This window comes from Desmodus rotundus, chromosome 9 (genome assembly GCF_022682495.2).
Source record: "Desmodus rotundus isolate HL8 chromosome 9, HLdesRot8A.1, whole genome shotgun sequence".
Taxonomy (NCBI): Eukaryota; Metazoa; Chordata; class Mammalia; order Chiroptera; family Phyllostomidae; genus Desmodus; species Desmodus rotundus.
Window position 1 is genome coordinate 49518023 of NC_071395.1, and position 18818 is coordinate 49536840.

Sequence of the window (18818 nt, forward strand, 5' to 3'; positions counted from 1 at the left end):
ACTCCAGACTTGTTTTGTTTTGCTTTTTTCCTCCCAAAGCACTTAATACATGCAGTAACTCATAGCCCCTGCCTGGTCCCTGGGCAAGGGACGCCAGCCCTGCCTGGAGGATCCTATGGCTTCCATGGCCCAGTGGACTTAGGAGGGCTGAACCCACACATCAATACATAAGGGGCATCAAGATGCAGAGGCGGACATTTTTAAAGATTTATTTATTTATTTATTTATTTTTAGAGAGTGGGAGAGAAACATCAGTGTGTAGTTACCCCTCGTGCGTCCCCTAACTGGGAACCTGGCCCACAACCTAGGCCTGACTGGGATTGAACCTGTGACCCTTTGGTTTGCAAGACGGTGCTCAATCCAGTGAGCCACACCAGCCAGGGCAAGAGGTGGTCTTCTTCCTTGTGGATCCAGCACATCAACTTATGGATGGCATTGGTCTCCAGGGGGCAGTAGCACAGGTACAGCTCAAAGGTACCAGTCATTCAGGCCAGGAGGTTCTTGTTGGGACCTGTGTAGTAGGTGGTCTTGAGTGGGCGGGAGGCATAGACACTGCTGTGCAGGTACTGGTAGAGGCCAAGTAGCCACTCCTCCTGCTCCTTTTCACTGGTGTATGGGGCCTCAATCTCAGGGCTAGTGGAGTCCTGAGCTCTTTGATATAGAGAAGAAATGGCAACGGTCAGGGATGCCCACTTGGACAACACTATAGTAGTGTGTGCGCAGTGCCTCCTGCAGCACTACGTGGGCTCTGTGCTTCCATAGGTGCTCCTGAAAGTAGAGGAAGAGATGGCAAAGAAGTTGTCATCATTTTTGGAGATGAGAAGTAGGCAGAGATCAATGTCAGGCTCCAGATAAGAGATGTGCGCATGGAAGAAGCTGGCTACGTTGACTTTGGGCAGGCCATGTGAGCACCCAGGCCTCACCTTCATGGAAGGACAAAGAGGAACTTAGGAGGTTGAAGAGCAGGTGCAGGTCGATGGGGTGCAGGAATTGGTTTTTGTGGTGCACAAGTGCCACAGGTTGGTTGTGTGAGCCAGCAGGATGGAGAAAACCAGGCTATGCGCGGACACCTGCTATAGGCTGGCACAGCGTCACACGCAGCTGCCACCAGGGGCGGGTACCATGTCATCCCCATCAGGAAGCTAGGGTCTTGCACCATGAGCTGCAGCAGGTTGTCAGTAGCAGGTTGTGTTCTGAGCCCGAGAATGGCTCCACAGGTCATAGTTACGCTTTTGCTGTAGTTCTGCTTCTGCTGAAAGATGTGGTTCAGCTGCATGCCTGTAAGAAGGCTCAGGATCTGGTAAATATAGAGCAGATTATGCTCCAGTTCATGCCGGACTACTGTGCGTGGGCCACCAGCACCAGTGGGCATACAAATACTACCTTGTACCTTGTAGCCTTCTGCATGGATGGAATGAATGGTGTTTTTGTCAGTCTGCAGGAAGGACGTTAGGGCCACCATGACACCCATGGTTCTGGAAAGTGCCTCCTCTGACCCATAGCTGGAGTCTACAGGTTGCCTCACCTTGCACAGTGCTAAGACATACATCATCAAGCTTCAGCAGCCTCCATATCCCCCTCGCCTGTGCCCTCTGTGGGGGTCTCTGTGGCTGGTCTCCGGCTGCCCCTGGGGGCTCTGCCCAGTCCTCAGAGCTTCCTAGCAGCATCTCTTCCTGGAGGTCTTAGGCCACACCTATCAGCTGGGTGCTCAGCTCACTGGAGTCATGGCTGATCTGGCACATGTCTGCAGCCAGGAGTGGCGGACCCCAAGCACCCTCCTTGGGACTCTCCCCAGGAGCTGCCCCATCCTCCAGTCTAGTCAGGTCCTTGTAGGAACAAGCATGGACAAACACAGCACCCTCTTGCTTGGCACCTGGCTCCATTCTCTGGGCCAGTCCTGGTGTGGGGCTTTTGGCTCTCTCCACACTCTGCCCATCAGAAGGAGCCAATGTGTCATCAGGGCATTTGCTGCTTCTCTTTCTTTGCATGGCAGCAACCATCCCTTGGGCTCTTCTGTTTCTCTGGGGAACCCAGGACACACAGAGATTGCTGGTCACTGCCCCCTGCAGGACCCCAAGGAGGACACTGGTATCTGGCTAGGTCTGGACTGAAGGCGTAGGTTTGTAGGTCTACAACACCCTGCGGACACAGACATGGCCACAGCGTGGACCACAGCCCCCTCCCACCACCCCTTGCCCAGCTGCCAGCTCAGAAGACCTAGCCTCTCTGGATTTGGATCTAGGGAGATCCTTTAGTGTTCTGGAAACTACCAGCTTTAATAGACCTCAGTCACTCATTCCCAGATTCCTGTTGCCAACCTGGAGGATGGGACCTTTGAGATCAAGGCAGAAGCTTCCTGAGGCTCCAGGTATTTCCGACTAGAGTGGTGCAGCTGGGGAGGGGGTGGTTGGGAGTTAGAGGTGAAAATTGGGGGTACTCTCTGTTTATCTTTCTTCAGAGATTTTTGCCTTCCTGTCTGCTGTTATTAACTGACTACAATAGTTAGTCTTATCTTGGCTGTTGGCCCAGGTCTTCATTTGTGTATAGTGGGGCTGCCCCAGAATGCTATTCTCTCTGGGTGCTTGAACAACAAACAGATGTTTTTCCTTCTCCCTTTCAAAGAAAAATATTCTGGGAAGTATGTGGGGAGCACCCACTGCAGGTACTAGGTAATGTGCTAGACCTGGCTGTTTATGCACCAAGACTGTGTATTTGAAGATGGCCCAGCAATGGCCTCCATGCTGCTCCTCAGAAGACTTTGGGGATTGTTTGGTCTTTGCCCATTTGTGAATATGCAGATCAGGGTTGGTGCCTTATTGTCAACAAATGAGGAAGTAACCTGCTGAATGGTGCTGTCTTTACCACATGGAGATGTTCAGGTGATAGCTTTGCTCTCTTATGGCACATCCAATCCCACGGATTCAGACCTGGCTTGAGGCAGCGCATGGCACCTGTGGCCAGGGCAGTGGAGGATATTCTGTCCATTGGTGAAGGAAAGATTCTCACCTTCTCAGGAGGTCACTTCTGTGATAAGGTGTTGCTACTGTAAAAAGAAACTCAAAAAACCTTCAAGAATAAAATAGTTGGAGGATTTATTTGTTGACATGAAAATAAACACAACCTGCCTTGGCTGGTGTGGCTCAGTGGATTGAGTGCTGCCCTGCAAAGCATAGGGTCGCCGGTTCGATTTCCAGTCAGGGCACATGTAGTGGGCCAGATCCCCAGTAGGGGGTGTGTGAAAGGCAACCACACATTGAAGTTTCCCTTCCTCTCTCTCCCTTCCCTTCTCTCTAAAAATAAACAAATGAAAAATCTTAAAAAAAAGAAAGTAAACACAACCCAGCTATGAGGGTAATACAGTTGTTTGAGATGCCACACAATGTGGAAGATCCCTGGATGGTCTCTCTTGGGAGGGTGGCTGGATGCCGTTGGAACCTCCTGTTGGCCACCTGCTACAATGGAGGCGATAGCTTCTGCAGGTGGGGCTTTTTGTGATCCTCACTCCTAAATTTTCCTGTTTCACCTGGTCCTGGAGACTCAACTGCCCCCTCCCCAACCTCTCCCCCCTTGTTAGTTGTCTCAGGAGGCTCTTGGCATGTTTTGCGGTGACATGTCACTCAGGAATAGTTGACCCAGTGATAATTGGGGTGCTCTGGGCTTTCCTGTTTGAAACGATGAACAACAAAATGCCCTCCCTCTATGAGTGGATACCTTGTGTGGGGTCCCTTGGTGTTACTGTTTTTTCTGTGCAAGCATCCTTGGGTCTCAGCTAGGGTCTGGGCCTGGCTCTGCCTCACAAGATGGGTGGGCTTGGTGCTCAGAACTTGAAGGGGGCACAGCATTTTCCTTTTCAGTGACGTGGTAGGTGGGCTTGTTGTCTAGGTCTCTCCTATCTAGAGTTGGATATACTGGGAGCTCAGGGTTCACTCCCCCCAGGGGGCCTGTGTAAGGGTCCCATGTCTGGCCCAGGTGCTTCAGGGAATAGGTTTGAGTTGAGCTGCTGGCTTCTACTTTTTGGAAAAGTTTGTGTATAAGTTAGTCATCATTACTATACACCTGTCAGGCACTTTTTGACTCCCTGGTTCATGGCTGTGAGATGGGGCTGGAAGAGGTGTGTCCACGGAGACAGAGTGTTGTGGGAGGTAAGAGCAGGGGTGAGACAGGTGCACTTGAAGTGAATCCAAGGCATAACATTGGATGCTGCTCTGTCTCACCATTCTGGGTCTTTCCAGTGCCACTGTCTTTTGGTACAGTTTATTTAGGGAATGGTGGGAAGCACTGGTTGATAGTGGAGGGTATCAGGGCTATGGCTGGTCTGGGAAGCCATTTGGGCTGCAGGTATACCAGGGCTTTGTCCATGGGCTTTGTTCTGTACATATTTTGGTCCCAAGGGGTTAAAATGTATGTGGTTCTACCTTGAAGATACATCGTGCTAAATAAAATAAGCTAGATACCAAGTGACATACTGTGTGATCCCACTTATATGAGGTCCCTAGAGTAGTCAAATTTATAGAGGCAGAAAGTGAAATGGTGGGGGGATGGGGAGTTAGTGTTTAATGGGGACAGAGTTTTAATTTTGCAACATGAAAAAATTCTGGAGATGAGTGTTGGAGGATGGTTGCGCAACACTGTGAATGAACTTAACACCGCTGAAATACACACTTAAAATGGCTAAGATGGTAAATTTTATGTATGTTTTTAAATTTATTGGGGTTGATTGGCCAACACAATTATATAGGTTTCAGGTGTACAATTCTATGACCCATCATCTGTATATTGCACTGTGTGTTTACCACCCAAAGTAAATCTCTTTCTATCACCATATGTTTGACCCACTTTTTACCCTTTACTACTCTCTCCACCCCCTCCCCCTCTGGTAATCACACTGTTGTGTCTTTGAGTATGTTATATATATTTTATTTTTTATTTTTTACTTATATTTTAATACAGTAAAAAATGGAACTGTTTGTATATTTATCCTCACCTAAGTACATGCTTATTGATTTTATTTTTTAAAAAAGATTTTTTATTTATTTTTATAGATGGGAAAGGAGGAAGAGAGGGAGAGAAACATCAGTGTGTGATTGCCTCTTGCACGCCCCCCACTGGGGACCGGGCCCACAATCCAGGTGTATGCCATAGACTGGGAATTGAACCAGTGACCCTTTGGCCTGCAGGCCAGCGTTCAATCCACTGAGCCACACCAGACAGGGCTATGCTTATTGATTTTAGAGAGAAGGGAAGGGAGAGAGGGAGGGAGGGAAACATCAATTCAAGAGAGAAATACTGATCAGCCACCTTGAGTACACGCCCCAACCAGAGACTGAACCTGCAACCTAGGCATGTGCCCTGACCACGAATTGAACCTGTGACCCTTCGGTCCATGGGATGAAGCTCCACGCAACTGAGCCACACTGGCCAGGGCAAAATAGAACCTTTTTGAATTCAGAAATACCCTATATCCCTACGGGAGCTTCATTTTATCCTCCCTCAGAGTTAGCTTAGGGAAAAAGGAAGAAAGGCACTCATTTTGATGGCCTACCTTGTGCCAGATACTGTGGGATTTAAGAAAAAAGGATATGTGTGGTTCTAGAAGGTTCATTGTAACATCATCTTGGGAGTGTTGGAGCACAGAGATTCCATGGGTGTTCTTCAGTCCCTAGAGGGGTGGGGCCTGGATGTACCCAGCTTGGTGGGCTGATAGAGGATTCCTGGAGTCTTCAGAGGGCTTTGGAGAACAGAGACCAGAAACATCTGAGGTCTTTGCTCTAGCGCTCAGCTCAGAGGTGAAAGGTATTTCCTTGTTTTCCTGTGGCTATTTGTCAGAGAATTTCCTTAATACAGCATGATACAAAGTGGGAGACACCAGTTCCTAGGACCTTGTTACTAACAGAGAGGTCATTTCCTCTTTTGTTCTTGTGACAATTTCTTCAGGATGTCTTTTAATATTGTAACGCATATACATCCTCAGTACTAAACACTTCCAACTCTTCCCAAAATCTCAGACTAGGGTAGATGTGGACACTTGATTACTGGACATTTTAAATATGGAGGTTTATCTGAAGTTTTATTTTTCAGTTACAGTTGACATTCAATATTATTTCGTATTAGTTTCAGGTATACAGTGTGGTGGTTAGACATTTATATAGTTTAAGAAGTGATTCCCCCTGGCAAGTTTGTCTAATACCCCACTTCGTACTATATACGAGGGGGGACTTAAAAAACCCTGGAATTTTCTAAAGGGCTGGCCCCTTGTAGTATACGTTTCCCCACTAGGTGAGTGTTCTAGGAACCCATCTGTATCAGTGTATCAGCTGGTGGTGGTGTGAGAGGTTGTGTTTGGCTTCAGTGAATTTTTTTTAAATACTTTAAATGCATTTGCCCATTTCATGGTAAGTGATTTATGATCACAGCTGCCCACACCATGCTGAGTATTCAGCAGTTTTTGAGGAAAAAACAGCATCACCCTGTGCCCCAGCTTCCCTATTCTCCTGACCTCATCCCAAGTGACTTTTTTGTTTGTTTCCCTGGATGAAAAAAGTCCTCAAAGGGAAACATTTTGCCCATGTGGAAGAGGTGAAACAAAAAAGGCAGAAGCACTAAAAGACATCAAACTCGACAAGTTCAAAAACTTGTTTGAGCAATGGAAAAAAACATCTCGATAGGTGTATTGCATGAAATGGAGAGTACTTTGAAGGTCACTGAAGTTTAAACATGTGCAGTAAGAATAAATACACAATTCTTATAAATTCTGTTTTTTGGGTCTCCCTTGTGGGTATTGCAGTATTATTGGTAATATTCCCTGTGCTGTATTTTACATGCCCATGTAAAAACTACCAATTGCATTTCTTACTCCCATTACCTTTTTCATCCAGTCCCCTAACCTCCCTGTTCTCTGTAGCTATGAGTTTGTGTCTGTTTTGTTTGTTTGTTGATACTATTCTTTAGATTGCACATATAAGGGAAACAATATGGTATTTGTCTTTCTGTAATTTCACTTAGCATAATACCCTCTAAGTTCATCCATGTTGTTGCAAATGATCAGATTTCACTCTTTTATGGCTGAGTAATATTCCATTGTATATATGCGCACTACATCTTCTTTATCCAGTCACCTGTTGATGGACACTTAGGTTACTTCCATATCTTGGCTATTGTAAATAATGCTGCGGTGACTATAGGTATTGTTTCCAATTAGTGTTTTGTGTTCCTTCAGATAAATACCAAGAAGTAGGATTGCTGGATCATATGGTAGATCTATTTTTAATTTTTTGAAGAACCTCTATACAGTTTTCCATAGTGGCTGCGCCATTTTGCAGTCATATTAACAGTGCATGAGGGTTCTCTTTTCTCCACATCCTTGCCAACCCTTGTTTATTAATGATAGGCATGAGGTGATGTCTCACTATTTTTAATTTGTATGTCTCTGATGATTAGTGGTGTTAAGCATCTTTTCATGTCTCTTGGCCATCTGTATGTCTTCTTTGGAGAAATGCGTATTCAGGTCCTCTGCCCATCTTTTAATTTGGATTGTTTTTTGGTGTTAAATTGTGTGAGTTCTTTATAAGTTTTGGATATTAACCCCTTATTGAATGTATCATTGGTGAATATCTTCTCCCAGTTGTCTTTCTGTTTTGTTGATGGTTTTTTCTGCTGTGCAAAAACTTTTGTTTGATGTAGTTCCATTTGTTTATATTTTCTTTTGTTTCCCTTGCCCAAGGAGATCTAGCAACAAAAATATTACTGAGGGCAATGCCAGAGTTTATTGCCTATGTTTTCTTCTAACACTTTTATGGTTTCAGGTCTTACATTTAAGTCTAATCCATTTTGAGTTTATTCTTATATATGGTATGAGAAGGTTGTCTAGTTTTGTTGTTTCTTTCTTTCTTTTTTTTTTTTGTATCTGTCCAGTTTTTTGTATGTATCTGTCCAGTTTTCCCAACGGCATTTGTTGAATAGACTGCCTTTACCCCATTATATATTCTTGCTGCCTTTGTCCTAGATGTCTGAAGTTTTGAACTGCCACGGGGACTTGGCCTGGGCAGCTGCTGGGGAGCAAGAGTTGAAACATTGAAAGGAACCTATAGAAAGGAGTCAGTATTTTGAGAAATAGCATTAATTACAGTAGTAAAAGTAAGAGCTAGTTTCTGTTTGAGAACCTGCCTGATTACTTGGTCCTGAGGATGGTCCAGAGGTTCAAGGGGCCAGGTGGGCTCCTGCAGCTAGTGATTCATCAGGAAGAAGCACTGAAACGTTTGGATTGGCTGGGTGATATGAAAGGGAGGGACTGCTGGAATTTCCAGGAGAATAGAGGGTGTGGTGAAATCAAGCATTGGAGAGGACAGGGATCAGTTGGAAGTACTGTGGCTGGGTGTTTTAGGGTGGTATAAGAAAGGAGGGGAGTGCAGGGTGTGGGTGCATGGGTATGGAGGTGTAGCTCACACATCTCAACGATAGAGGGGGGGACCCTTTGGTACACAAGGCCATAGAGGCCTCTGGAACCTCCGAATGCCTTTCTCCAACCAGCCATATGAAGGAGGCAGTGAGAGTTTTCCCGTGGGCTGTGTCCTTTCCTATCTTCATGTTGCTTCTTCCTGGATAGAGTTTATATTTATATTGTTACGTTTTTGACTCAAGTCTTTGGTGGAATCATAGTGGTTGGGTATTTATAACTCAGGGAGGATCCCATGTTGCCATTTCCTCCTGTGCCTTGTTGGAGATTGGATAAGGAGATGAGCAATAGCACTTTGTCTTGTGGAGGAGCAGTTGGAGAAGAGAACATATCAAATGTCAGATGTCAAGTTCAGCTGGGCTTTAGTCCTAGGGGATGGAAGGGGGAGGGGTAAGAGCTGGCAGGCAGAGCAGGCCTGAATAATAGGTGCTTGCTTGTGTCTGAAGGATGAGTGGGAGGAGGGGCTTTCCCAGCAGTGGGAAGAGCGTGTGCAAAGACCTGGCAGTAGAGGCAGGCAGATGTGGTGGGTGTGAAGAATTGACACAAGGCCAGTGTGGTTGAAGCTAGGAGCATGGTGTGTGTGTATGAGAGAGGGGAGGGGGAGAGAGAGAAAATGAGAACATATACATATGTGTCTGTCAGATGCAGACAGAGTCTTGAAGGCCAGGTGAGGTGTTGCTGACATTGGGAGGTTTCAAGGGGCTTTAGGAATGGCTTCAATGGCACAGTGCAGGGAGTAGAGGATCTGTGTCCCTCAGTGAGGCTGTGGTTACTGTGGCTGAGGGAAGACCGGGAGGGGCAGACCAAGGCCCTGGAGAGCACATACTGGCTGTTACCCTAGTGCACACCTTGGCTTGACAGTGAAGACAGGCCAGCTCTGGTTGCCAAGGACGGGCTTGTGTGGCCTTGCTGTCGGCTCCATGGCCCTCATGGGGCTGGTTCTTCACCAGTAGTGTGCCGAGTCATGCTCTCTCCTGCTCTGCAGGTTAATGAGGCTCCATACCTTGGGGAGAGTAGGTACTGCTTTGTCCTCTGGGGCCAAATGGAGCTGGAGCACCTCCTTGGTGTGCCTGTTCCCTTTTTGTCTCAGCATGCCATGGTGGCTAGGTCCCCTCTGGTCCTTTAATAACCAGCATATCCCGTCAGGGCTGCAGTTTCTTCCTGCTTTCAAGGATCAGGTAGTCAATATTTTTGGCTTTTGGGGTTGTATTGTCTTTGTCGCTACTACTCAGCTCTGCTTTGTAGGTGAAGTAGCTGTAGACCGTGCATACTTGGGGTGGGGGGGCATGGCTGTATCCCAGGAAAACCGTTCACTACAACAGGCCCAGGCAGTAGTTTGCTGCCCCCAGATTAGAAAACCAAATACAATCCTTCCCCCAACTAGCCAGCACATGTTGGAGCAGTATAACATGTGGGCTTTCTTGATGCTTCACAGTTTGTTTTGCCTCAGTTTCTCCCTTTCTGATAGGGCTGGCCAGGGAGTTCCTTCCTTGACAGTTTGGTGGTGCAGTTGCTAAGACTGTTGACAGAAAGAGTCTAGGTTGCCCTTGTTTTCAGGGGCACTTGGATCGCACGGAACAAGTGGACTTTGTGGACCTAAGGGTGGGAGAAGGTGAATGTATCATTGGGTTTCCCCTCGGAGTTTATTTTCCAAATGTCATGTTCCCAGGACTGGATTTGAGCCAAGGTGGTAAACATTTGGGTGCAGACACAGTTAAAGAATTTTCCCAAGTAGTTTGGTTAGTGCAGACAGGTATAGGAGGAGACCAGAAATGTGCCGCTTCCATAAGGGCTGGGCCTCTGCAGGGACCATGGGCCCTCTGGGAGCACCTTGGAGAGCCCAGGCTTCCTGGTCAGGTGCCCATGGCCCCCGAGACCTCTCTCTGTGCAGGCCACAGGCACTGCAACCCAAGTGTCTCCTCAAAACCGGAGCTCCCCAGATAGCATGTGGTGTCTGGTTGGGGCTTTTTGCCTCTAGTTAAAAGGGAGCCGGCATTACTTACCTGAGCTCCAGAGAATGAAATGGCAACACAGGACTTATGTTGCCCAAAGTGCAGTAACTTGATTTCATGTAAATCACCATGGCTGCCCTCTAACCGAGTGTGATCTCTTTCAGACTGGGAAATAGCTGTGTTGGGGTATATCTCAGAGTTGGTGTGGGAGAGGGGTGTGTGTGTGTGCATGCGTGCATGCGTGCATGTGTGTGTGTGTGTGTGTAAGTGGAGTACCCAGGTGCGAGGTCAAAGCCAATCATAATGATTTATCAAGGGAGCAGAGGAGTCTCTTATGAGTTGGTAATTGTGTACTTAAGGGTTATTCGATACTGTTTTAAATGTATGGGTTGGAAATAAAAACAGTAGAAGCTGTCTAAACCCAACCAGTGCGGGTGGATAGCAGAACAGTCCAAATGCTTTATCAGTGAATAGTGATTATAGTTTATTTTAGATAAGTGCTCCCAGTTCTCATGGTCTCTGCTTGGTTTCAGCTCCTTTTTTAGTTTCCCTCTAATTGTATCTGAGGGTCTACTGCTCCTCAAAATGGTTACTTCAATGTTAAACCATCTGGGCTCATTCATTTCATAAATATTTATTGTGTACCTGGTATGTATCTGACACTGTTCTAGGTGCTTGGGATAAAATAGGCATCAGGGATACAGATACCTCTTTCCTTGTGGTGCTTATGTTTTTGTCAGGTGAGAAAGTCCATAGAGACAGTAGCTGCCTTGTGTAGAGCGTGCAGAAAGGCCAGGGCTGTGTGAGAGAAGGAGCAGGGTGGGCCTCTGTGAGGGAGACATTTGAGCAGCAACCTGGGGGGACATGGAGAGGGTCAGCCATCTCGGGGAGAGTGATTGAGACAGAGGGAGCAGCTAGCACAAATGCTCTGGCAGCTGTTGTTGGAACAGGCTGTATACAGACATTTCTGAGAAATTGTATGAACTGAATATGGACTGGGCATTTGTTGACATTTAGGGATTTTTGTATGGAAGTTACATTTTTCAAAGGTCCTTATCAATTTGGGATGCAAATTGAATTGATTGTTAAAATGATAAAGTATCTGCGATTTTGTTTAAAACATAAAAAGACGTTAAGGTGGGAGGGTGCCTGATGTGTTGAAGTCATGGCCGGGAGGCCAGCACCGCTGGAGCAGGAAAAGCAGGTGGCTGGTGGGTGGGCCTCCAAGTCTAGCAGAGGCTCAGCTTCATATTAAGTGAACGCAGGGGCTTCAGAGGGTTTCAAGCTGAGGAGTGAAAGCAGGAGGTTTAGTTTGCTGTCCTCCATTTTAGCAGGGAGGATGGTGTGAGAAGTGGTTGGACCCCAGGGGTGTTTGATGGCAGAATCAACAGGATTTCCAGGTGGTCTAGGTAATGGGGTAGTCTGATCAGGAGGGCAACTCCAGATTTTTATCTGAGCAGCTAGAAGACTGGATGTGCCATGAGCTAAGAGATAGGGAAAGCCATGGTGGAACATGGTCTGAGGTGACCTTAAAACTTCTTTGCATGTTGCACTCCACCCAGGATGCACTGTGTATGTTGTGATAACAGATTAGATGACCTTCCTCCTTATTGGTTAACTCCCCAGGATATGTTGTCCAGTGAGTCTTGTGGTCTCACAGAATAGGGTACTTTGATCTTTGTTGAAAATCAGTGTCCACATGTGCATGGGTATATTCTGGTTGTCCATCTACGTGTCTGTATTTATGTCCATATCACAGACTTGGTTATTGTAGCCTTGTGGTAAGTCTCTTTTTTATTTATTTTTGTATGTTTTACACTAGTTCCAATTATCTCCCCCTTCATCCACTTGCGACCAGCCTGCCCCCCATTTCCATAGTCAATCCCCACACCATTGTCCATGTCCATGGGTCCTTCATATATGTTCCTTGACTAGTCCCTTTATCTTCTTTCAAAATTCTCTTTCCTCCTCCCTAACTTCAGGTAGGGGAAGCCCTCCAAATTTGTTCCTCTTTTTCAATGTTGCTTTCACTATTCTAGGTCCCTTTTTATTTCCACATAAATTTTAGAATCAGCTGCTTGTTTCTACAAAAAAGCGTGCTAGGAATTTTTGATTGCGACAGAATTAGACTGGATCAATTTTGTGGGGAGGATCGATACATCTTACCCATGGACAAGACCTATCTCTTTATTTATTTTTTCATTTCTCTCAAGGATGTATTTATTACAGTTTTCAGTCTATAGGTCTTGCACATTTTTTAAAAATCAAATTTATTCTTAAGTATTTTACATTTATTTATGCTTTTAAATGGATTTTTTTTTAAGCTTGTAGTTCTGGTTGTCTGTTGCCAATGTGTAGAAATGCTGCTGACTTTTTTGTATTGACCTTGATCCTGAAGAGAGAAGGTCCTCTGAAAGCCCAGGGCCCCTGGTTCTGAGGCTTCCCTTCAATAGCAGAGAGGGGCTGCCACTTGGGAGGTACGAAAGAACTAGGACTAACTTCATCCTCTGTATTTCCTGCCCTGGACCTCGCTGAAGAGGACGCTGTTTACTCCTTGGTGCCCAAAGGCCTTTTCAGGGAGGTCACTGATATTTGCTTATTTCTCAAGTTCTCCTGATGGGAGTGTTTCTCACCATCCATGAGCAATGAGTTACTGTGAACCCAGTTTAAAAATAAAGGTTTTATAATCAAGCAAGCTCTGGTATCATGTGGGTGCAAAGAATAACAGAGGTGACACTGACAATACTAAGTCCAGGGCTTGGCAGATTCACTGGGTTTTAGCCTTTGTAACTAGAGCCCTGGACATCTGATGTCACAAAGAAGGGGAAGTCCTGAAGTCAGCTATGTCTGTGACCTCAGGAGAGTTCCCGAACATTTTTGAGCCTTCGTTTTTCTGTCTGTAAAATGGTCAGCCCCTTCCTCCCTGGGCAGTGTTAGCTCTCTGGAGACAATCCCTGGGGGAAAGCTGTGAGTTGCCCCACAGAGGTGAAGCTGCCTCCATTTAGAAGGTAAAGTGTGTCTGTCCCCAGGTACATCGCAGCCTCAACTTGTTGAGGGCAAATCCTGCACTGACTGGGTTGGAGGGTGGTTTCTCTGGGGTCTGTGCCAGGGAACACGCACCAGGGAACAAAGAGGTCATTTATGGAGAGGGAGACACAGGTGACCCTGGACAAATTCCTGAGTATCAGACACATCAGATTCCTTATCTGTAGAATGGGTATGATTCTGTAACTGGCTTCTAAGGTTGTCCTGCGGTTTCATAGAGATGCTGAATTTCTTAGCACAGTACTTGGAACTCACTCTTAAGCACCTATTCGATGCTGAGTATTACTGTTTCTGCTATTAAGGTTATTACTATTCAGTCAAACCTTGAACCATTTTCAGTATATTTGGCATGCGGGTGTGTGGCTGTGTACAACCTCTTGTCTCCAGTATATTGTTGAAGACAGCATCTACTATGCTAGTTTTTGTAGCACCATATCTGGTCATAGGTCAGAGACTGAAGAAATTTATTTCTTCTGCTGCTCCTTGTGGAGGAGACCTGAGACAGAGCTTTAGTTGAAATCCTGAAATTTCACTATGTAATCCTAGGGGTTGGAGGTGTTTAAAACTACCAGAATGTCCCAGAAACTTTCCTTGGAAACTCAGTGTTTCTTTCTCTGTCCTTCATTTTAGGTTGGCAAGCACATTGACGCAGGTTGCCATTTACGTAGTTGCTGCCATGGCCAGCTGGTAGGACCAGAGTCCCATGCCCAGAAGCCGGGTGAGTGCTTGGGTTCTGGTATCTGTGTAATGAAGGTTCTAACTTACCCAAAGGGCCTCATTCAGCTCTTTGGACATTTGGAACTGAGCACTGCTTCGGAAGCTGCTGGCTACCTCCTAGAGGAAATGGAGGGAGGCAAGTCCTCCAGGATTGTGTGCTAAGACTGTCTGACGGGGCTACCCAGGCCCTGCCTGCCTTGTGTCTCAGGGGTCACTCACGTGAAAAGCCCTGGCCTAAATAGGATGAGCCATCCTCTGTTAGGATCAGTGGCAGAGGATAATCCCAGCCAGGTGGCCTTGATCACTCTGGCCATTTCTGTGATTTCCCAATGCTGACCAAAACTGGTAGAATTTTTCCTTACCATTGTCAGCAGTGCAGGGCCTTGTGTTGGTGCTCGGAGGTGGTCACCCATATCTCACTCTGTGTCTGTGGGGGGGAAACTGAGCCATTCCTCACTGCTTAGAGCTGTCAAATGCAGGATCTGTCAAGGGCTCTCAGGACCCAGCAATCAGAGACTGCCATCCAGGTGTGATTTTTTAAAAGATTTATAAATATGTCAGCTTTTTGCTTTTGTTGTGGGGTATAAGTCAGTCCAACAAATCCATTTATTTTAGGTTTTCTCTGGTTAGCACCAGTTCATACCCACTTCAGTTGAGCTGGGGTCTCCTCATTCCTGTTACCCAGGACACACTAGGCACAGAGGAGGAACAGGTGGGAGGAGAGCTGACTCCTGGCAAGCCACGAGGCACACACAGCCCCCACACATCACCTACATTGTACACAGTTGTTGGTATGCACGTAGAAGGTCAGACTGCCTGCTTGGGCTAATGGACATGGTGTTCACCCTTGAAGTTCTGTTGGGTCCTGTTTGTTTGGCAGGTATGCATGGTTCATGTACCAAGAGATGGGCCTTGTGCTATATATTCAGGATCAAAAATGGGTGTGACTTAACAGAAAACCAGTTCACAGAAAGAGTAATGCAGATGGCCCTTAACCAACCAAGGTGTGGAAGATGGTCAGTCTCTCTGATACTAATAATGGTTGTTGGATTGTCAAAACATTTCTGACCTTTTGTCCATAGAGGTAGACACCATTTGATTGGTGGGAATCGGGCACCACTGTATATTGCTTTTGGAGGTTCCTACTCCTCTGAGTGGGAATCACTTAGCCTTTGCTCCAGCAATTCCACTTCTAAAAATGTATCCCAAAGATACACTGTTACAAATAAGGATTGTGATAGGGCTCTCTATTACAACATTCTGAAGTGGCAAAACTGGAAATGACTTAGGTGTTTGTCAGTTGGCGTTGGGGACTGATGGAGTGGAGTTGAGTCCCTCAGCAAAGGAATGATGAGATCTTTATGTCATGGTGACAGGATTTCACCATAGGGTGAAATGACAAGTGGAAAAACGAACAAGGTGAAGGGTGAAGAGCTGTAGTGTACTCACTTTTATGTAAGGCAAGGTGGGGAGGGTATGGACATACGTGTACTTGCTTACACAAATCAACCCTGTGGTCACCTCTGGGAGGAGGAATGGGAGGGGGCAGGTTTACTGGAGACTTATCCAAGTTTCCTTCTGGGTAGCACTGGATGTGTGTTTATATAATTCTAAAATAAAAGTATGTCTGGGGCAGTGACGATCCCTAAAAACCAAAGCAAAATGAAATAAATGAATCTAGGTGCATGTCAGTTGCAACTCAGGTTAGTCTTAACTTCTCAGATTTATTTTACATGACTTTTAAACACAGTTGGACTATAAATGTTTTAGTGAGGCAAAATGAAAATTTTAATCTTTAGCTGTTTTTAGAAGTCATGTTTTTGGTTTCAGGTTAACAATACCAGTAATCTTAGTGTTATACATTATAGAAGAAAATAAACTATTAATCTCTGTAAGAACCAGAATTTTCAGCATGAAATAAAAGTGTGAGTATAAAATCAAAGCATTTAAGTTAAAAAGTTTTAATTCTAAATCTGCATTGAAACATTCCAGTTGTGTCAGAAGGAACCATAGGGCCTTCCTGGCCAAGGTGGGGCAGGCGAGCATGAGGGAGAACAAGGAGTCCTGAGTTGGAGCATCAAAGGGATAAAAAAATCCACATTCATGTTGGTGCTCAAAGGAAAGGAAGGCACTTGCTGGTCCCTTCGCAGGGTGTTAGGCAACCAGTTCATTTTGATAATTGGTAAATAGAGGGAAAGAAGCAAGCATTTATTACGTCTTATCTACGCACCGAACTCACAAGGAACAAAATAGTGGGTGAGGGCAAGATTCTGTCACAGATCAGCACTACCTTACAGAACTTTCTGGAATGCTCTGAATGCATATTGTCTAGTATTTTACCTGGAATAGTTTGACTGAGGAAGTCAAGTTTTAATTTTATTTAATTTTAATCTATTCAAATGGCCACACGTGGGTAATGGACACCGCAGCTATTAACATATTCTGGCTGATTAAAATGAAGTGATGGAATTAAAAATTATAAGTTTTCAGGCACCTAATGAAATGATGGGTCCCAACAGCAAGCATCCTCAGTGGCCAGCCCCCAAGGAGTGTGCACGTGCTTGGCTGGACCTCAAAATCTAGTTTACAGGAAATCAGGGGCGTGTGATATATTTACCACAGGGGTGCCACCAGCAAAACCTGATGGTGAGAAACAGGCTAAATGACCTAATTTCTTCAAGGCATGATTGAAAAGGGGGCAGGGAGCTATAGATTTCAACCAGTGTGACCCTGACAGGTTAAGGAATGCTGGTTAAATTGTTGAAGGTGTGATTGTGGGGTGGTGGTGGTTTGTCCTGTGGAGATAAATACTGACCTGTTCATTCGTAAATGCACGTTGGGTAGGATTTGCTTCACAGAAGCTAGCGGGGTGTAGGAGACGAAGGTTGGCCACCTAGAGACCATGGGTGGTGGGTGTGTGCAGTTAATCCTGCTGCTCTCTTTACTTCTGTGGGTATGTTTGCAGTTTTCCCTGATCAAAGTTTACTAAACAGACTTGACCAAAGCATTCCCTCAGGAAGCTTTATGACACACATCACCCAGGGCAGGGAAAATGGCCATTTACAAAGTGAGGATGGTAGAAAACCTTCAAGTAGAAAACCTTCAGCAGAGATTCTGGAATCGCTGTGAGGGGCCTTGGCTGATGGCCTGTCAGGTGGGTCTGGGACAGCCTCTCCTACAGCATTCATATTTTCTATAACAACACTCATAGCTACCCTTTGTGGAGCCCTTGGAGAGCATTAGTGATAAAGTTGGTGGGTAAGGAAGCTAAGGCACCTGGAGGTGAACCAGGCATCATTCTGTGCTTGTTGGTACCTTCTATTCTGTGGGCCTGCTCCCACCCCCCACACACCTGAGTGCATCATTATTACCACCTGTGCTTTCTTTTTCCATTTTTATTATTTTTTTTACTATTTTGTTTATTTTTAGAGAAAGGGAAAGGGAGGGAGAGAGACATTGATGTGAGTGAGAAACATTGATCAGTTTTGCCTCTCAGACACCTTGATCAGGGACTGAACCTGCAACACAGGTATATGCCCTGACAGGGAATTGAAAAGGTGACCTTTTGCTTTGTACAACAAAGCCAAAAACTGAGCCGCACTGGTCAGGGGGACCTGTGCTTTCTCACTTCAGTACTTTGACACTGTGGCAGCCCATATATTATTTTCAGACCTAAGTTAATATTCTTTATTTTAATTTGTGTATCCTTCATTTGTGACTGGATCTTTTTTTATACAGTTGAGGTCCTCATTAAGTTCCGTGAGCATCCTGATAACCAGTGTTTTAAACTCTGCATCTGATAGATTGCTTATCTCCATTTTGTTTAGCTCTTTTTCTGGAGTTTTGATCTGTTCTTTCATTTGGGCCATGTTTCTTTGCCTCCTCATTTTGGCAGCTTCCCTGTGTTTGTTTCTATGTATTAGGTGGAGCTGCTTTGACTGTGTCTTGGTAGTAGTGTGGCCTAATGTAGTAGGTGTCCTGCAGGGTTCAGTGGCACAACTTTCATGTCGGCTGAGTATACCCTTCTCCTGTAGTTGAGCCTTGATTGCTGTTGGCAGATCAATGGGAGGGATTTACACAGGCCAGTCAGCTGCAAGGATTGGCTGTGACCACTTACCACCAACCTCCACCCTTCATGGCGGATCACCTGTGCCAGGGGCAGGGTGATGGTGCTCCGACATGGTCTGTAGCTGTCCACTGGGTGTACTGGCCCTGGGCTTTCCCAGGTGGTAGAGGCCAAGGTCAGCCCCTACCTGTGTTTTGTCCAGGACCACCTTTCCTGAGCTATAAAACAATCTGAAATGGCTGCTGCTTGTGCTGGGCTTAGAGATAGATTCCCAGGCAGCTAGTGCTGGACTGGTGGCTCCCTGAGGCCAGCTGTTGCTTGTTACGATGGGATTTAAGAAGTTCTGCAGCTAGACCAGCCATTCATATGGAAAAGCAGCTTGGGTGGGCCTATAAGTTGGGTGGGGCGGAGTCTCTAGGGATCATGTTTATGGAGTCTCAGATGGAGTCTCAGATATGGCACCAGATTGCTGGCTCTGTGGTTCTGTTTTGGGAGGGTTTAGCAAAGAGATAATGGCCTCTGCTTGCCTTGATGCCAGGCAATTCAGATTTTCCCAGTATGCCACTGGTGCCTTTCAAGCCACTAC

General features: G+C 45.9%; 1 protein-coding gene and 1 pseudogene across 9 annotated transcripts in view; one reads left to right on the forward strand and one right to left on the reverse strand.

Annotated features, from left to right (window-relative positions):
* Positions 1-18818, forward strand: part of GATAD2A (GATA zinc finger domain containing 2A) — a 105703-nt gene that overhangs the window by 31251 nt on the left and 55634 nt on the right. For 4 of the 9 annotated variants that reach the window (XM_024560721.3, XM_024560720.3, XM_024560722.4 and 1 more), the window contains exon 2: positions 14080-14167. The exons of 3 other annotated variants lie outside the window; for them this stretch is intronic. In XM_024560721.3, the coding sequence (XP_024416489.1) occupies positions 14153-14167 (15 nt within the window). In that variant the 5' untranslated portion in view covers positions 14080-14152. Of the gene's footprint in view, positions 1-440; positions 462-14079; positions 14168-18818 lie in introns of those variants that run through there. 2 more of the 9 variants (XM_071219230.1, XM_071219231.1) reach the window with 1 other exon arrangement.
* LOC112305018 (vacuolar fusion protein MON1 homolog A-like) lies at positions 199-2000 on the reverse strand (annotated as a pseudogene).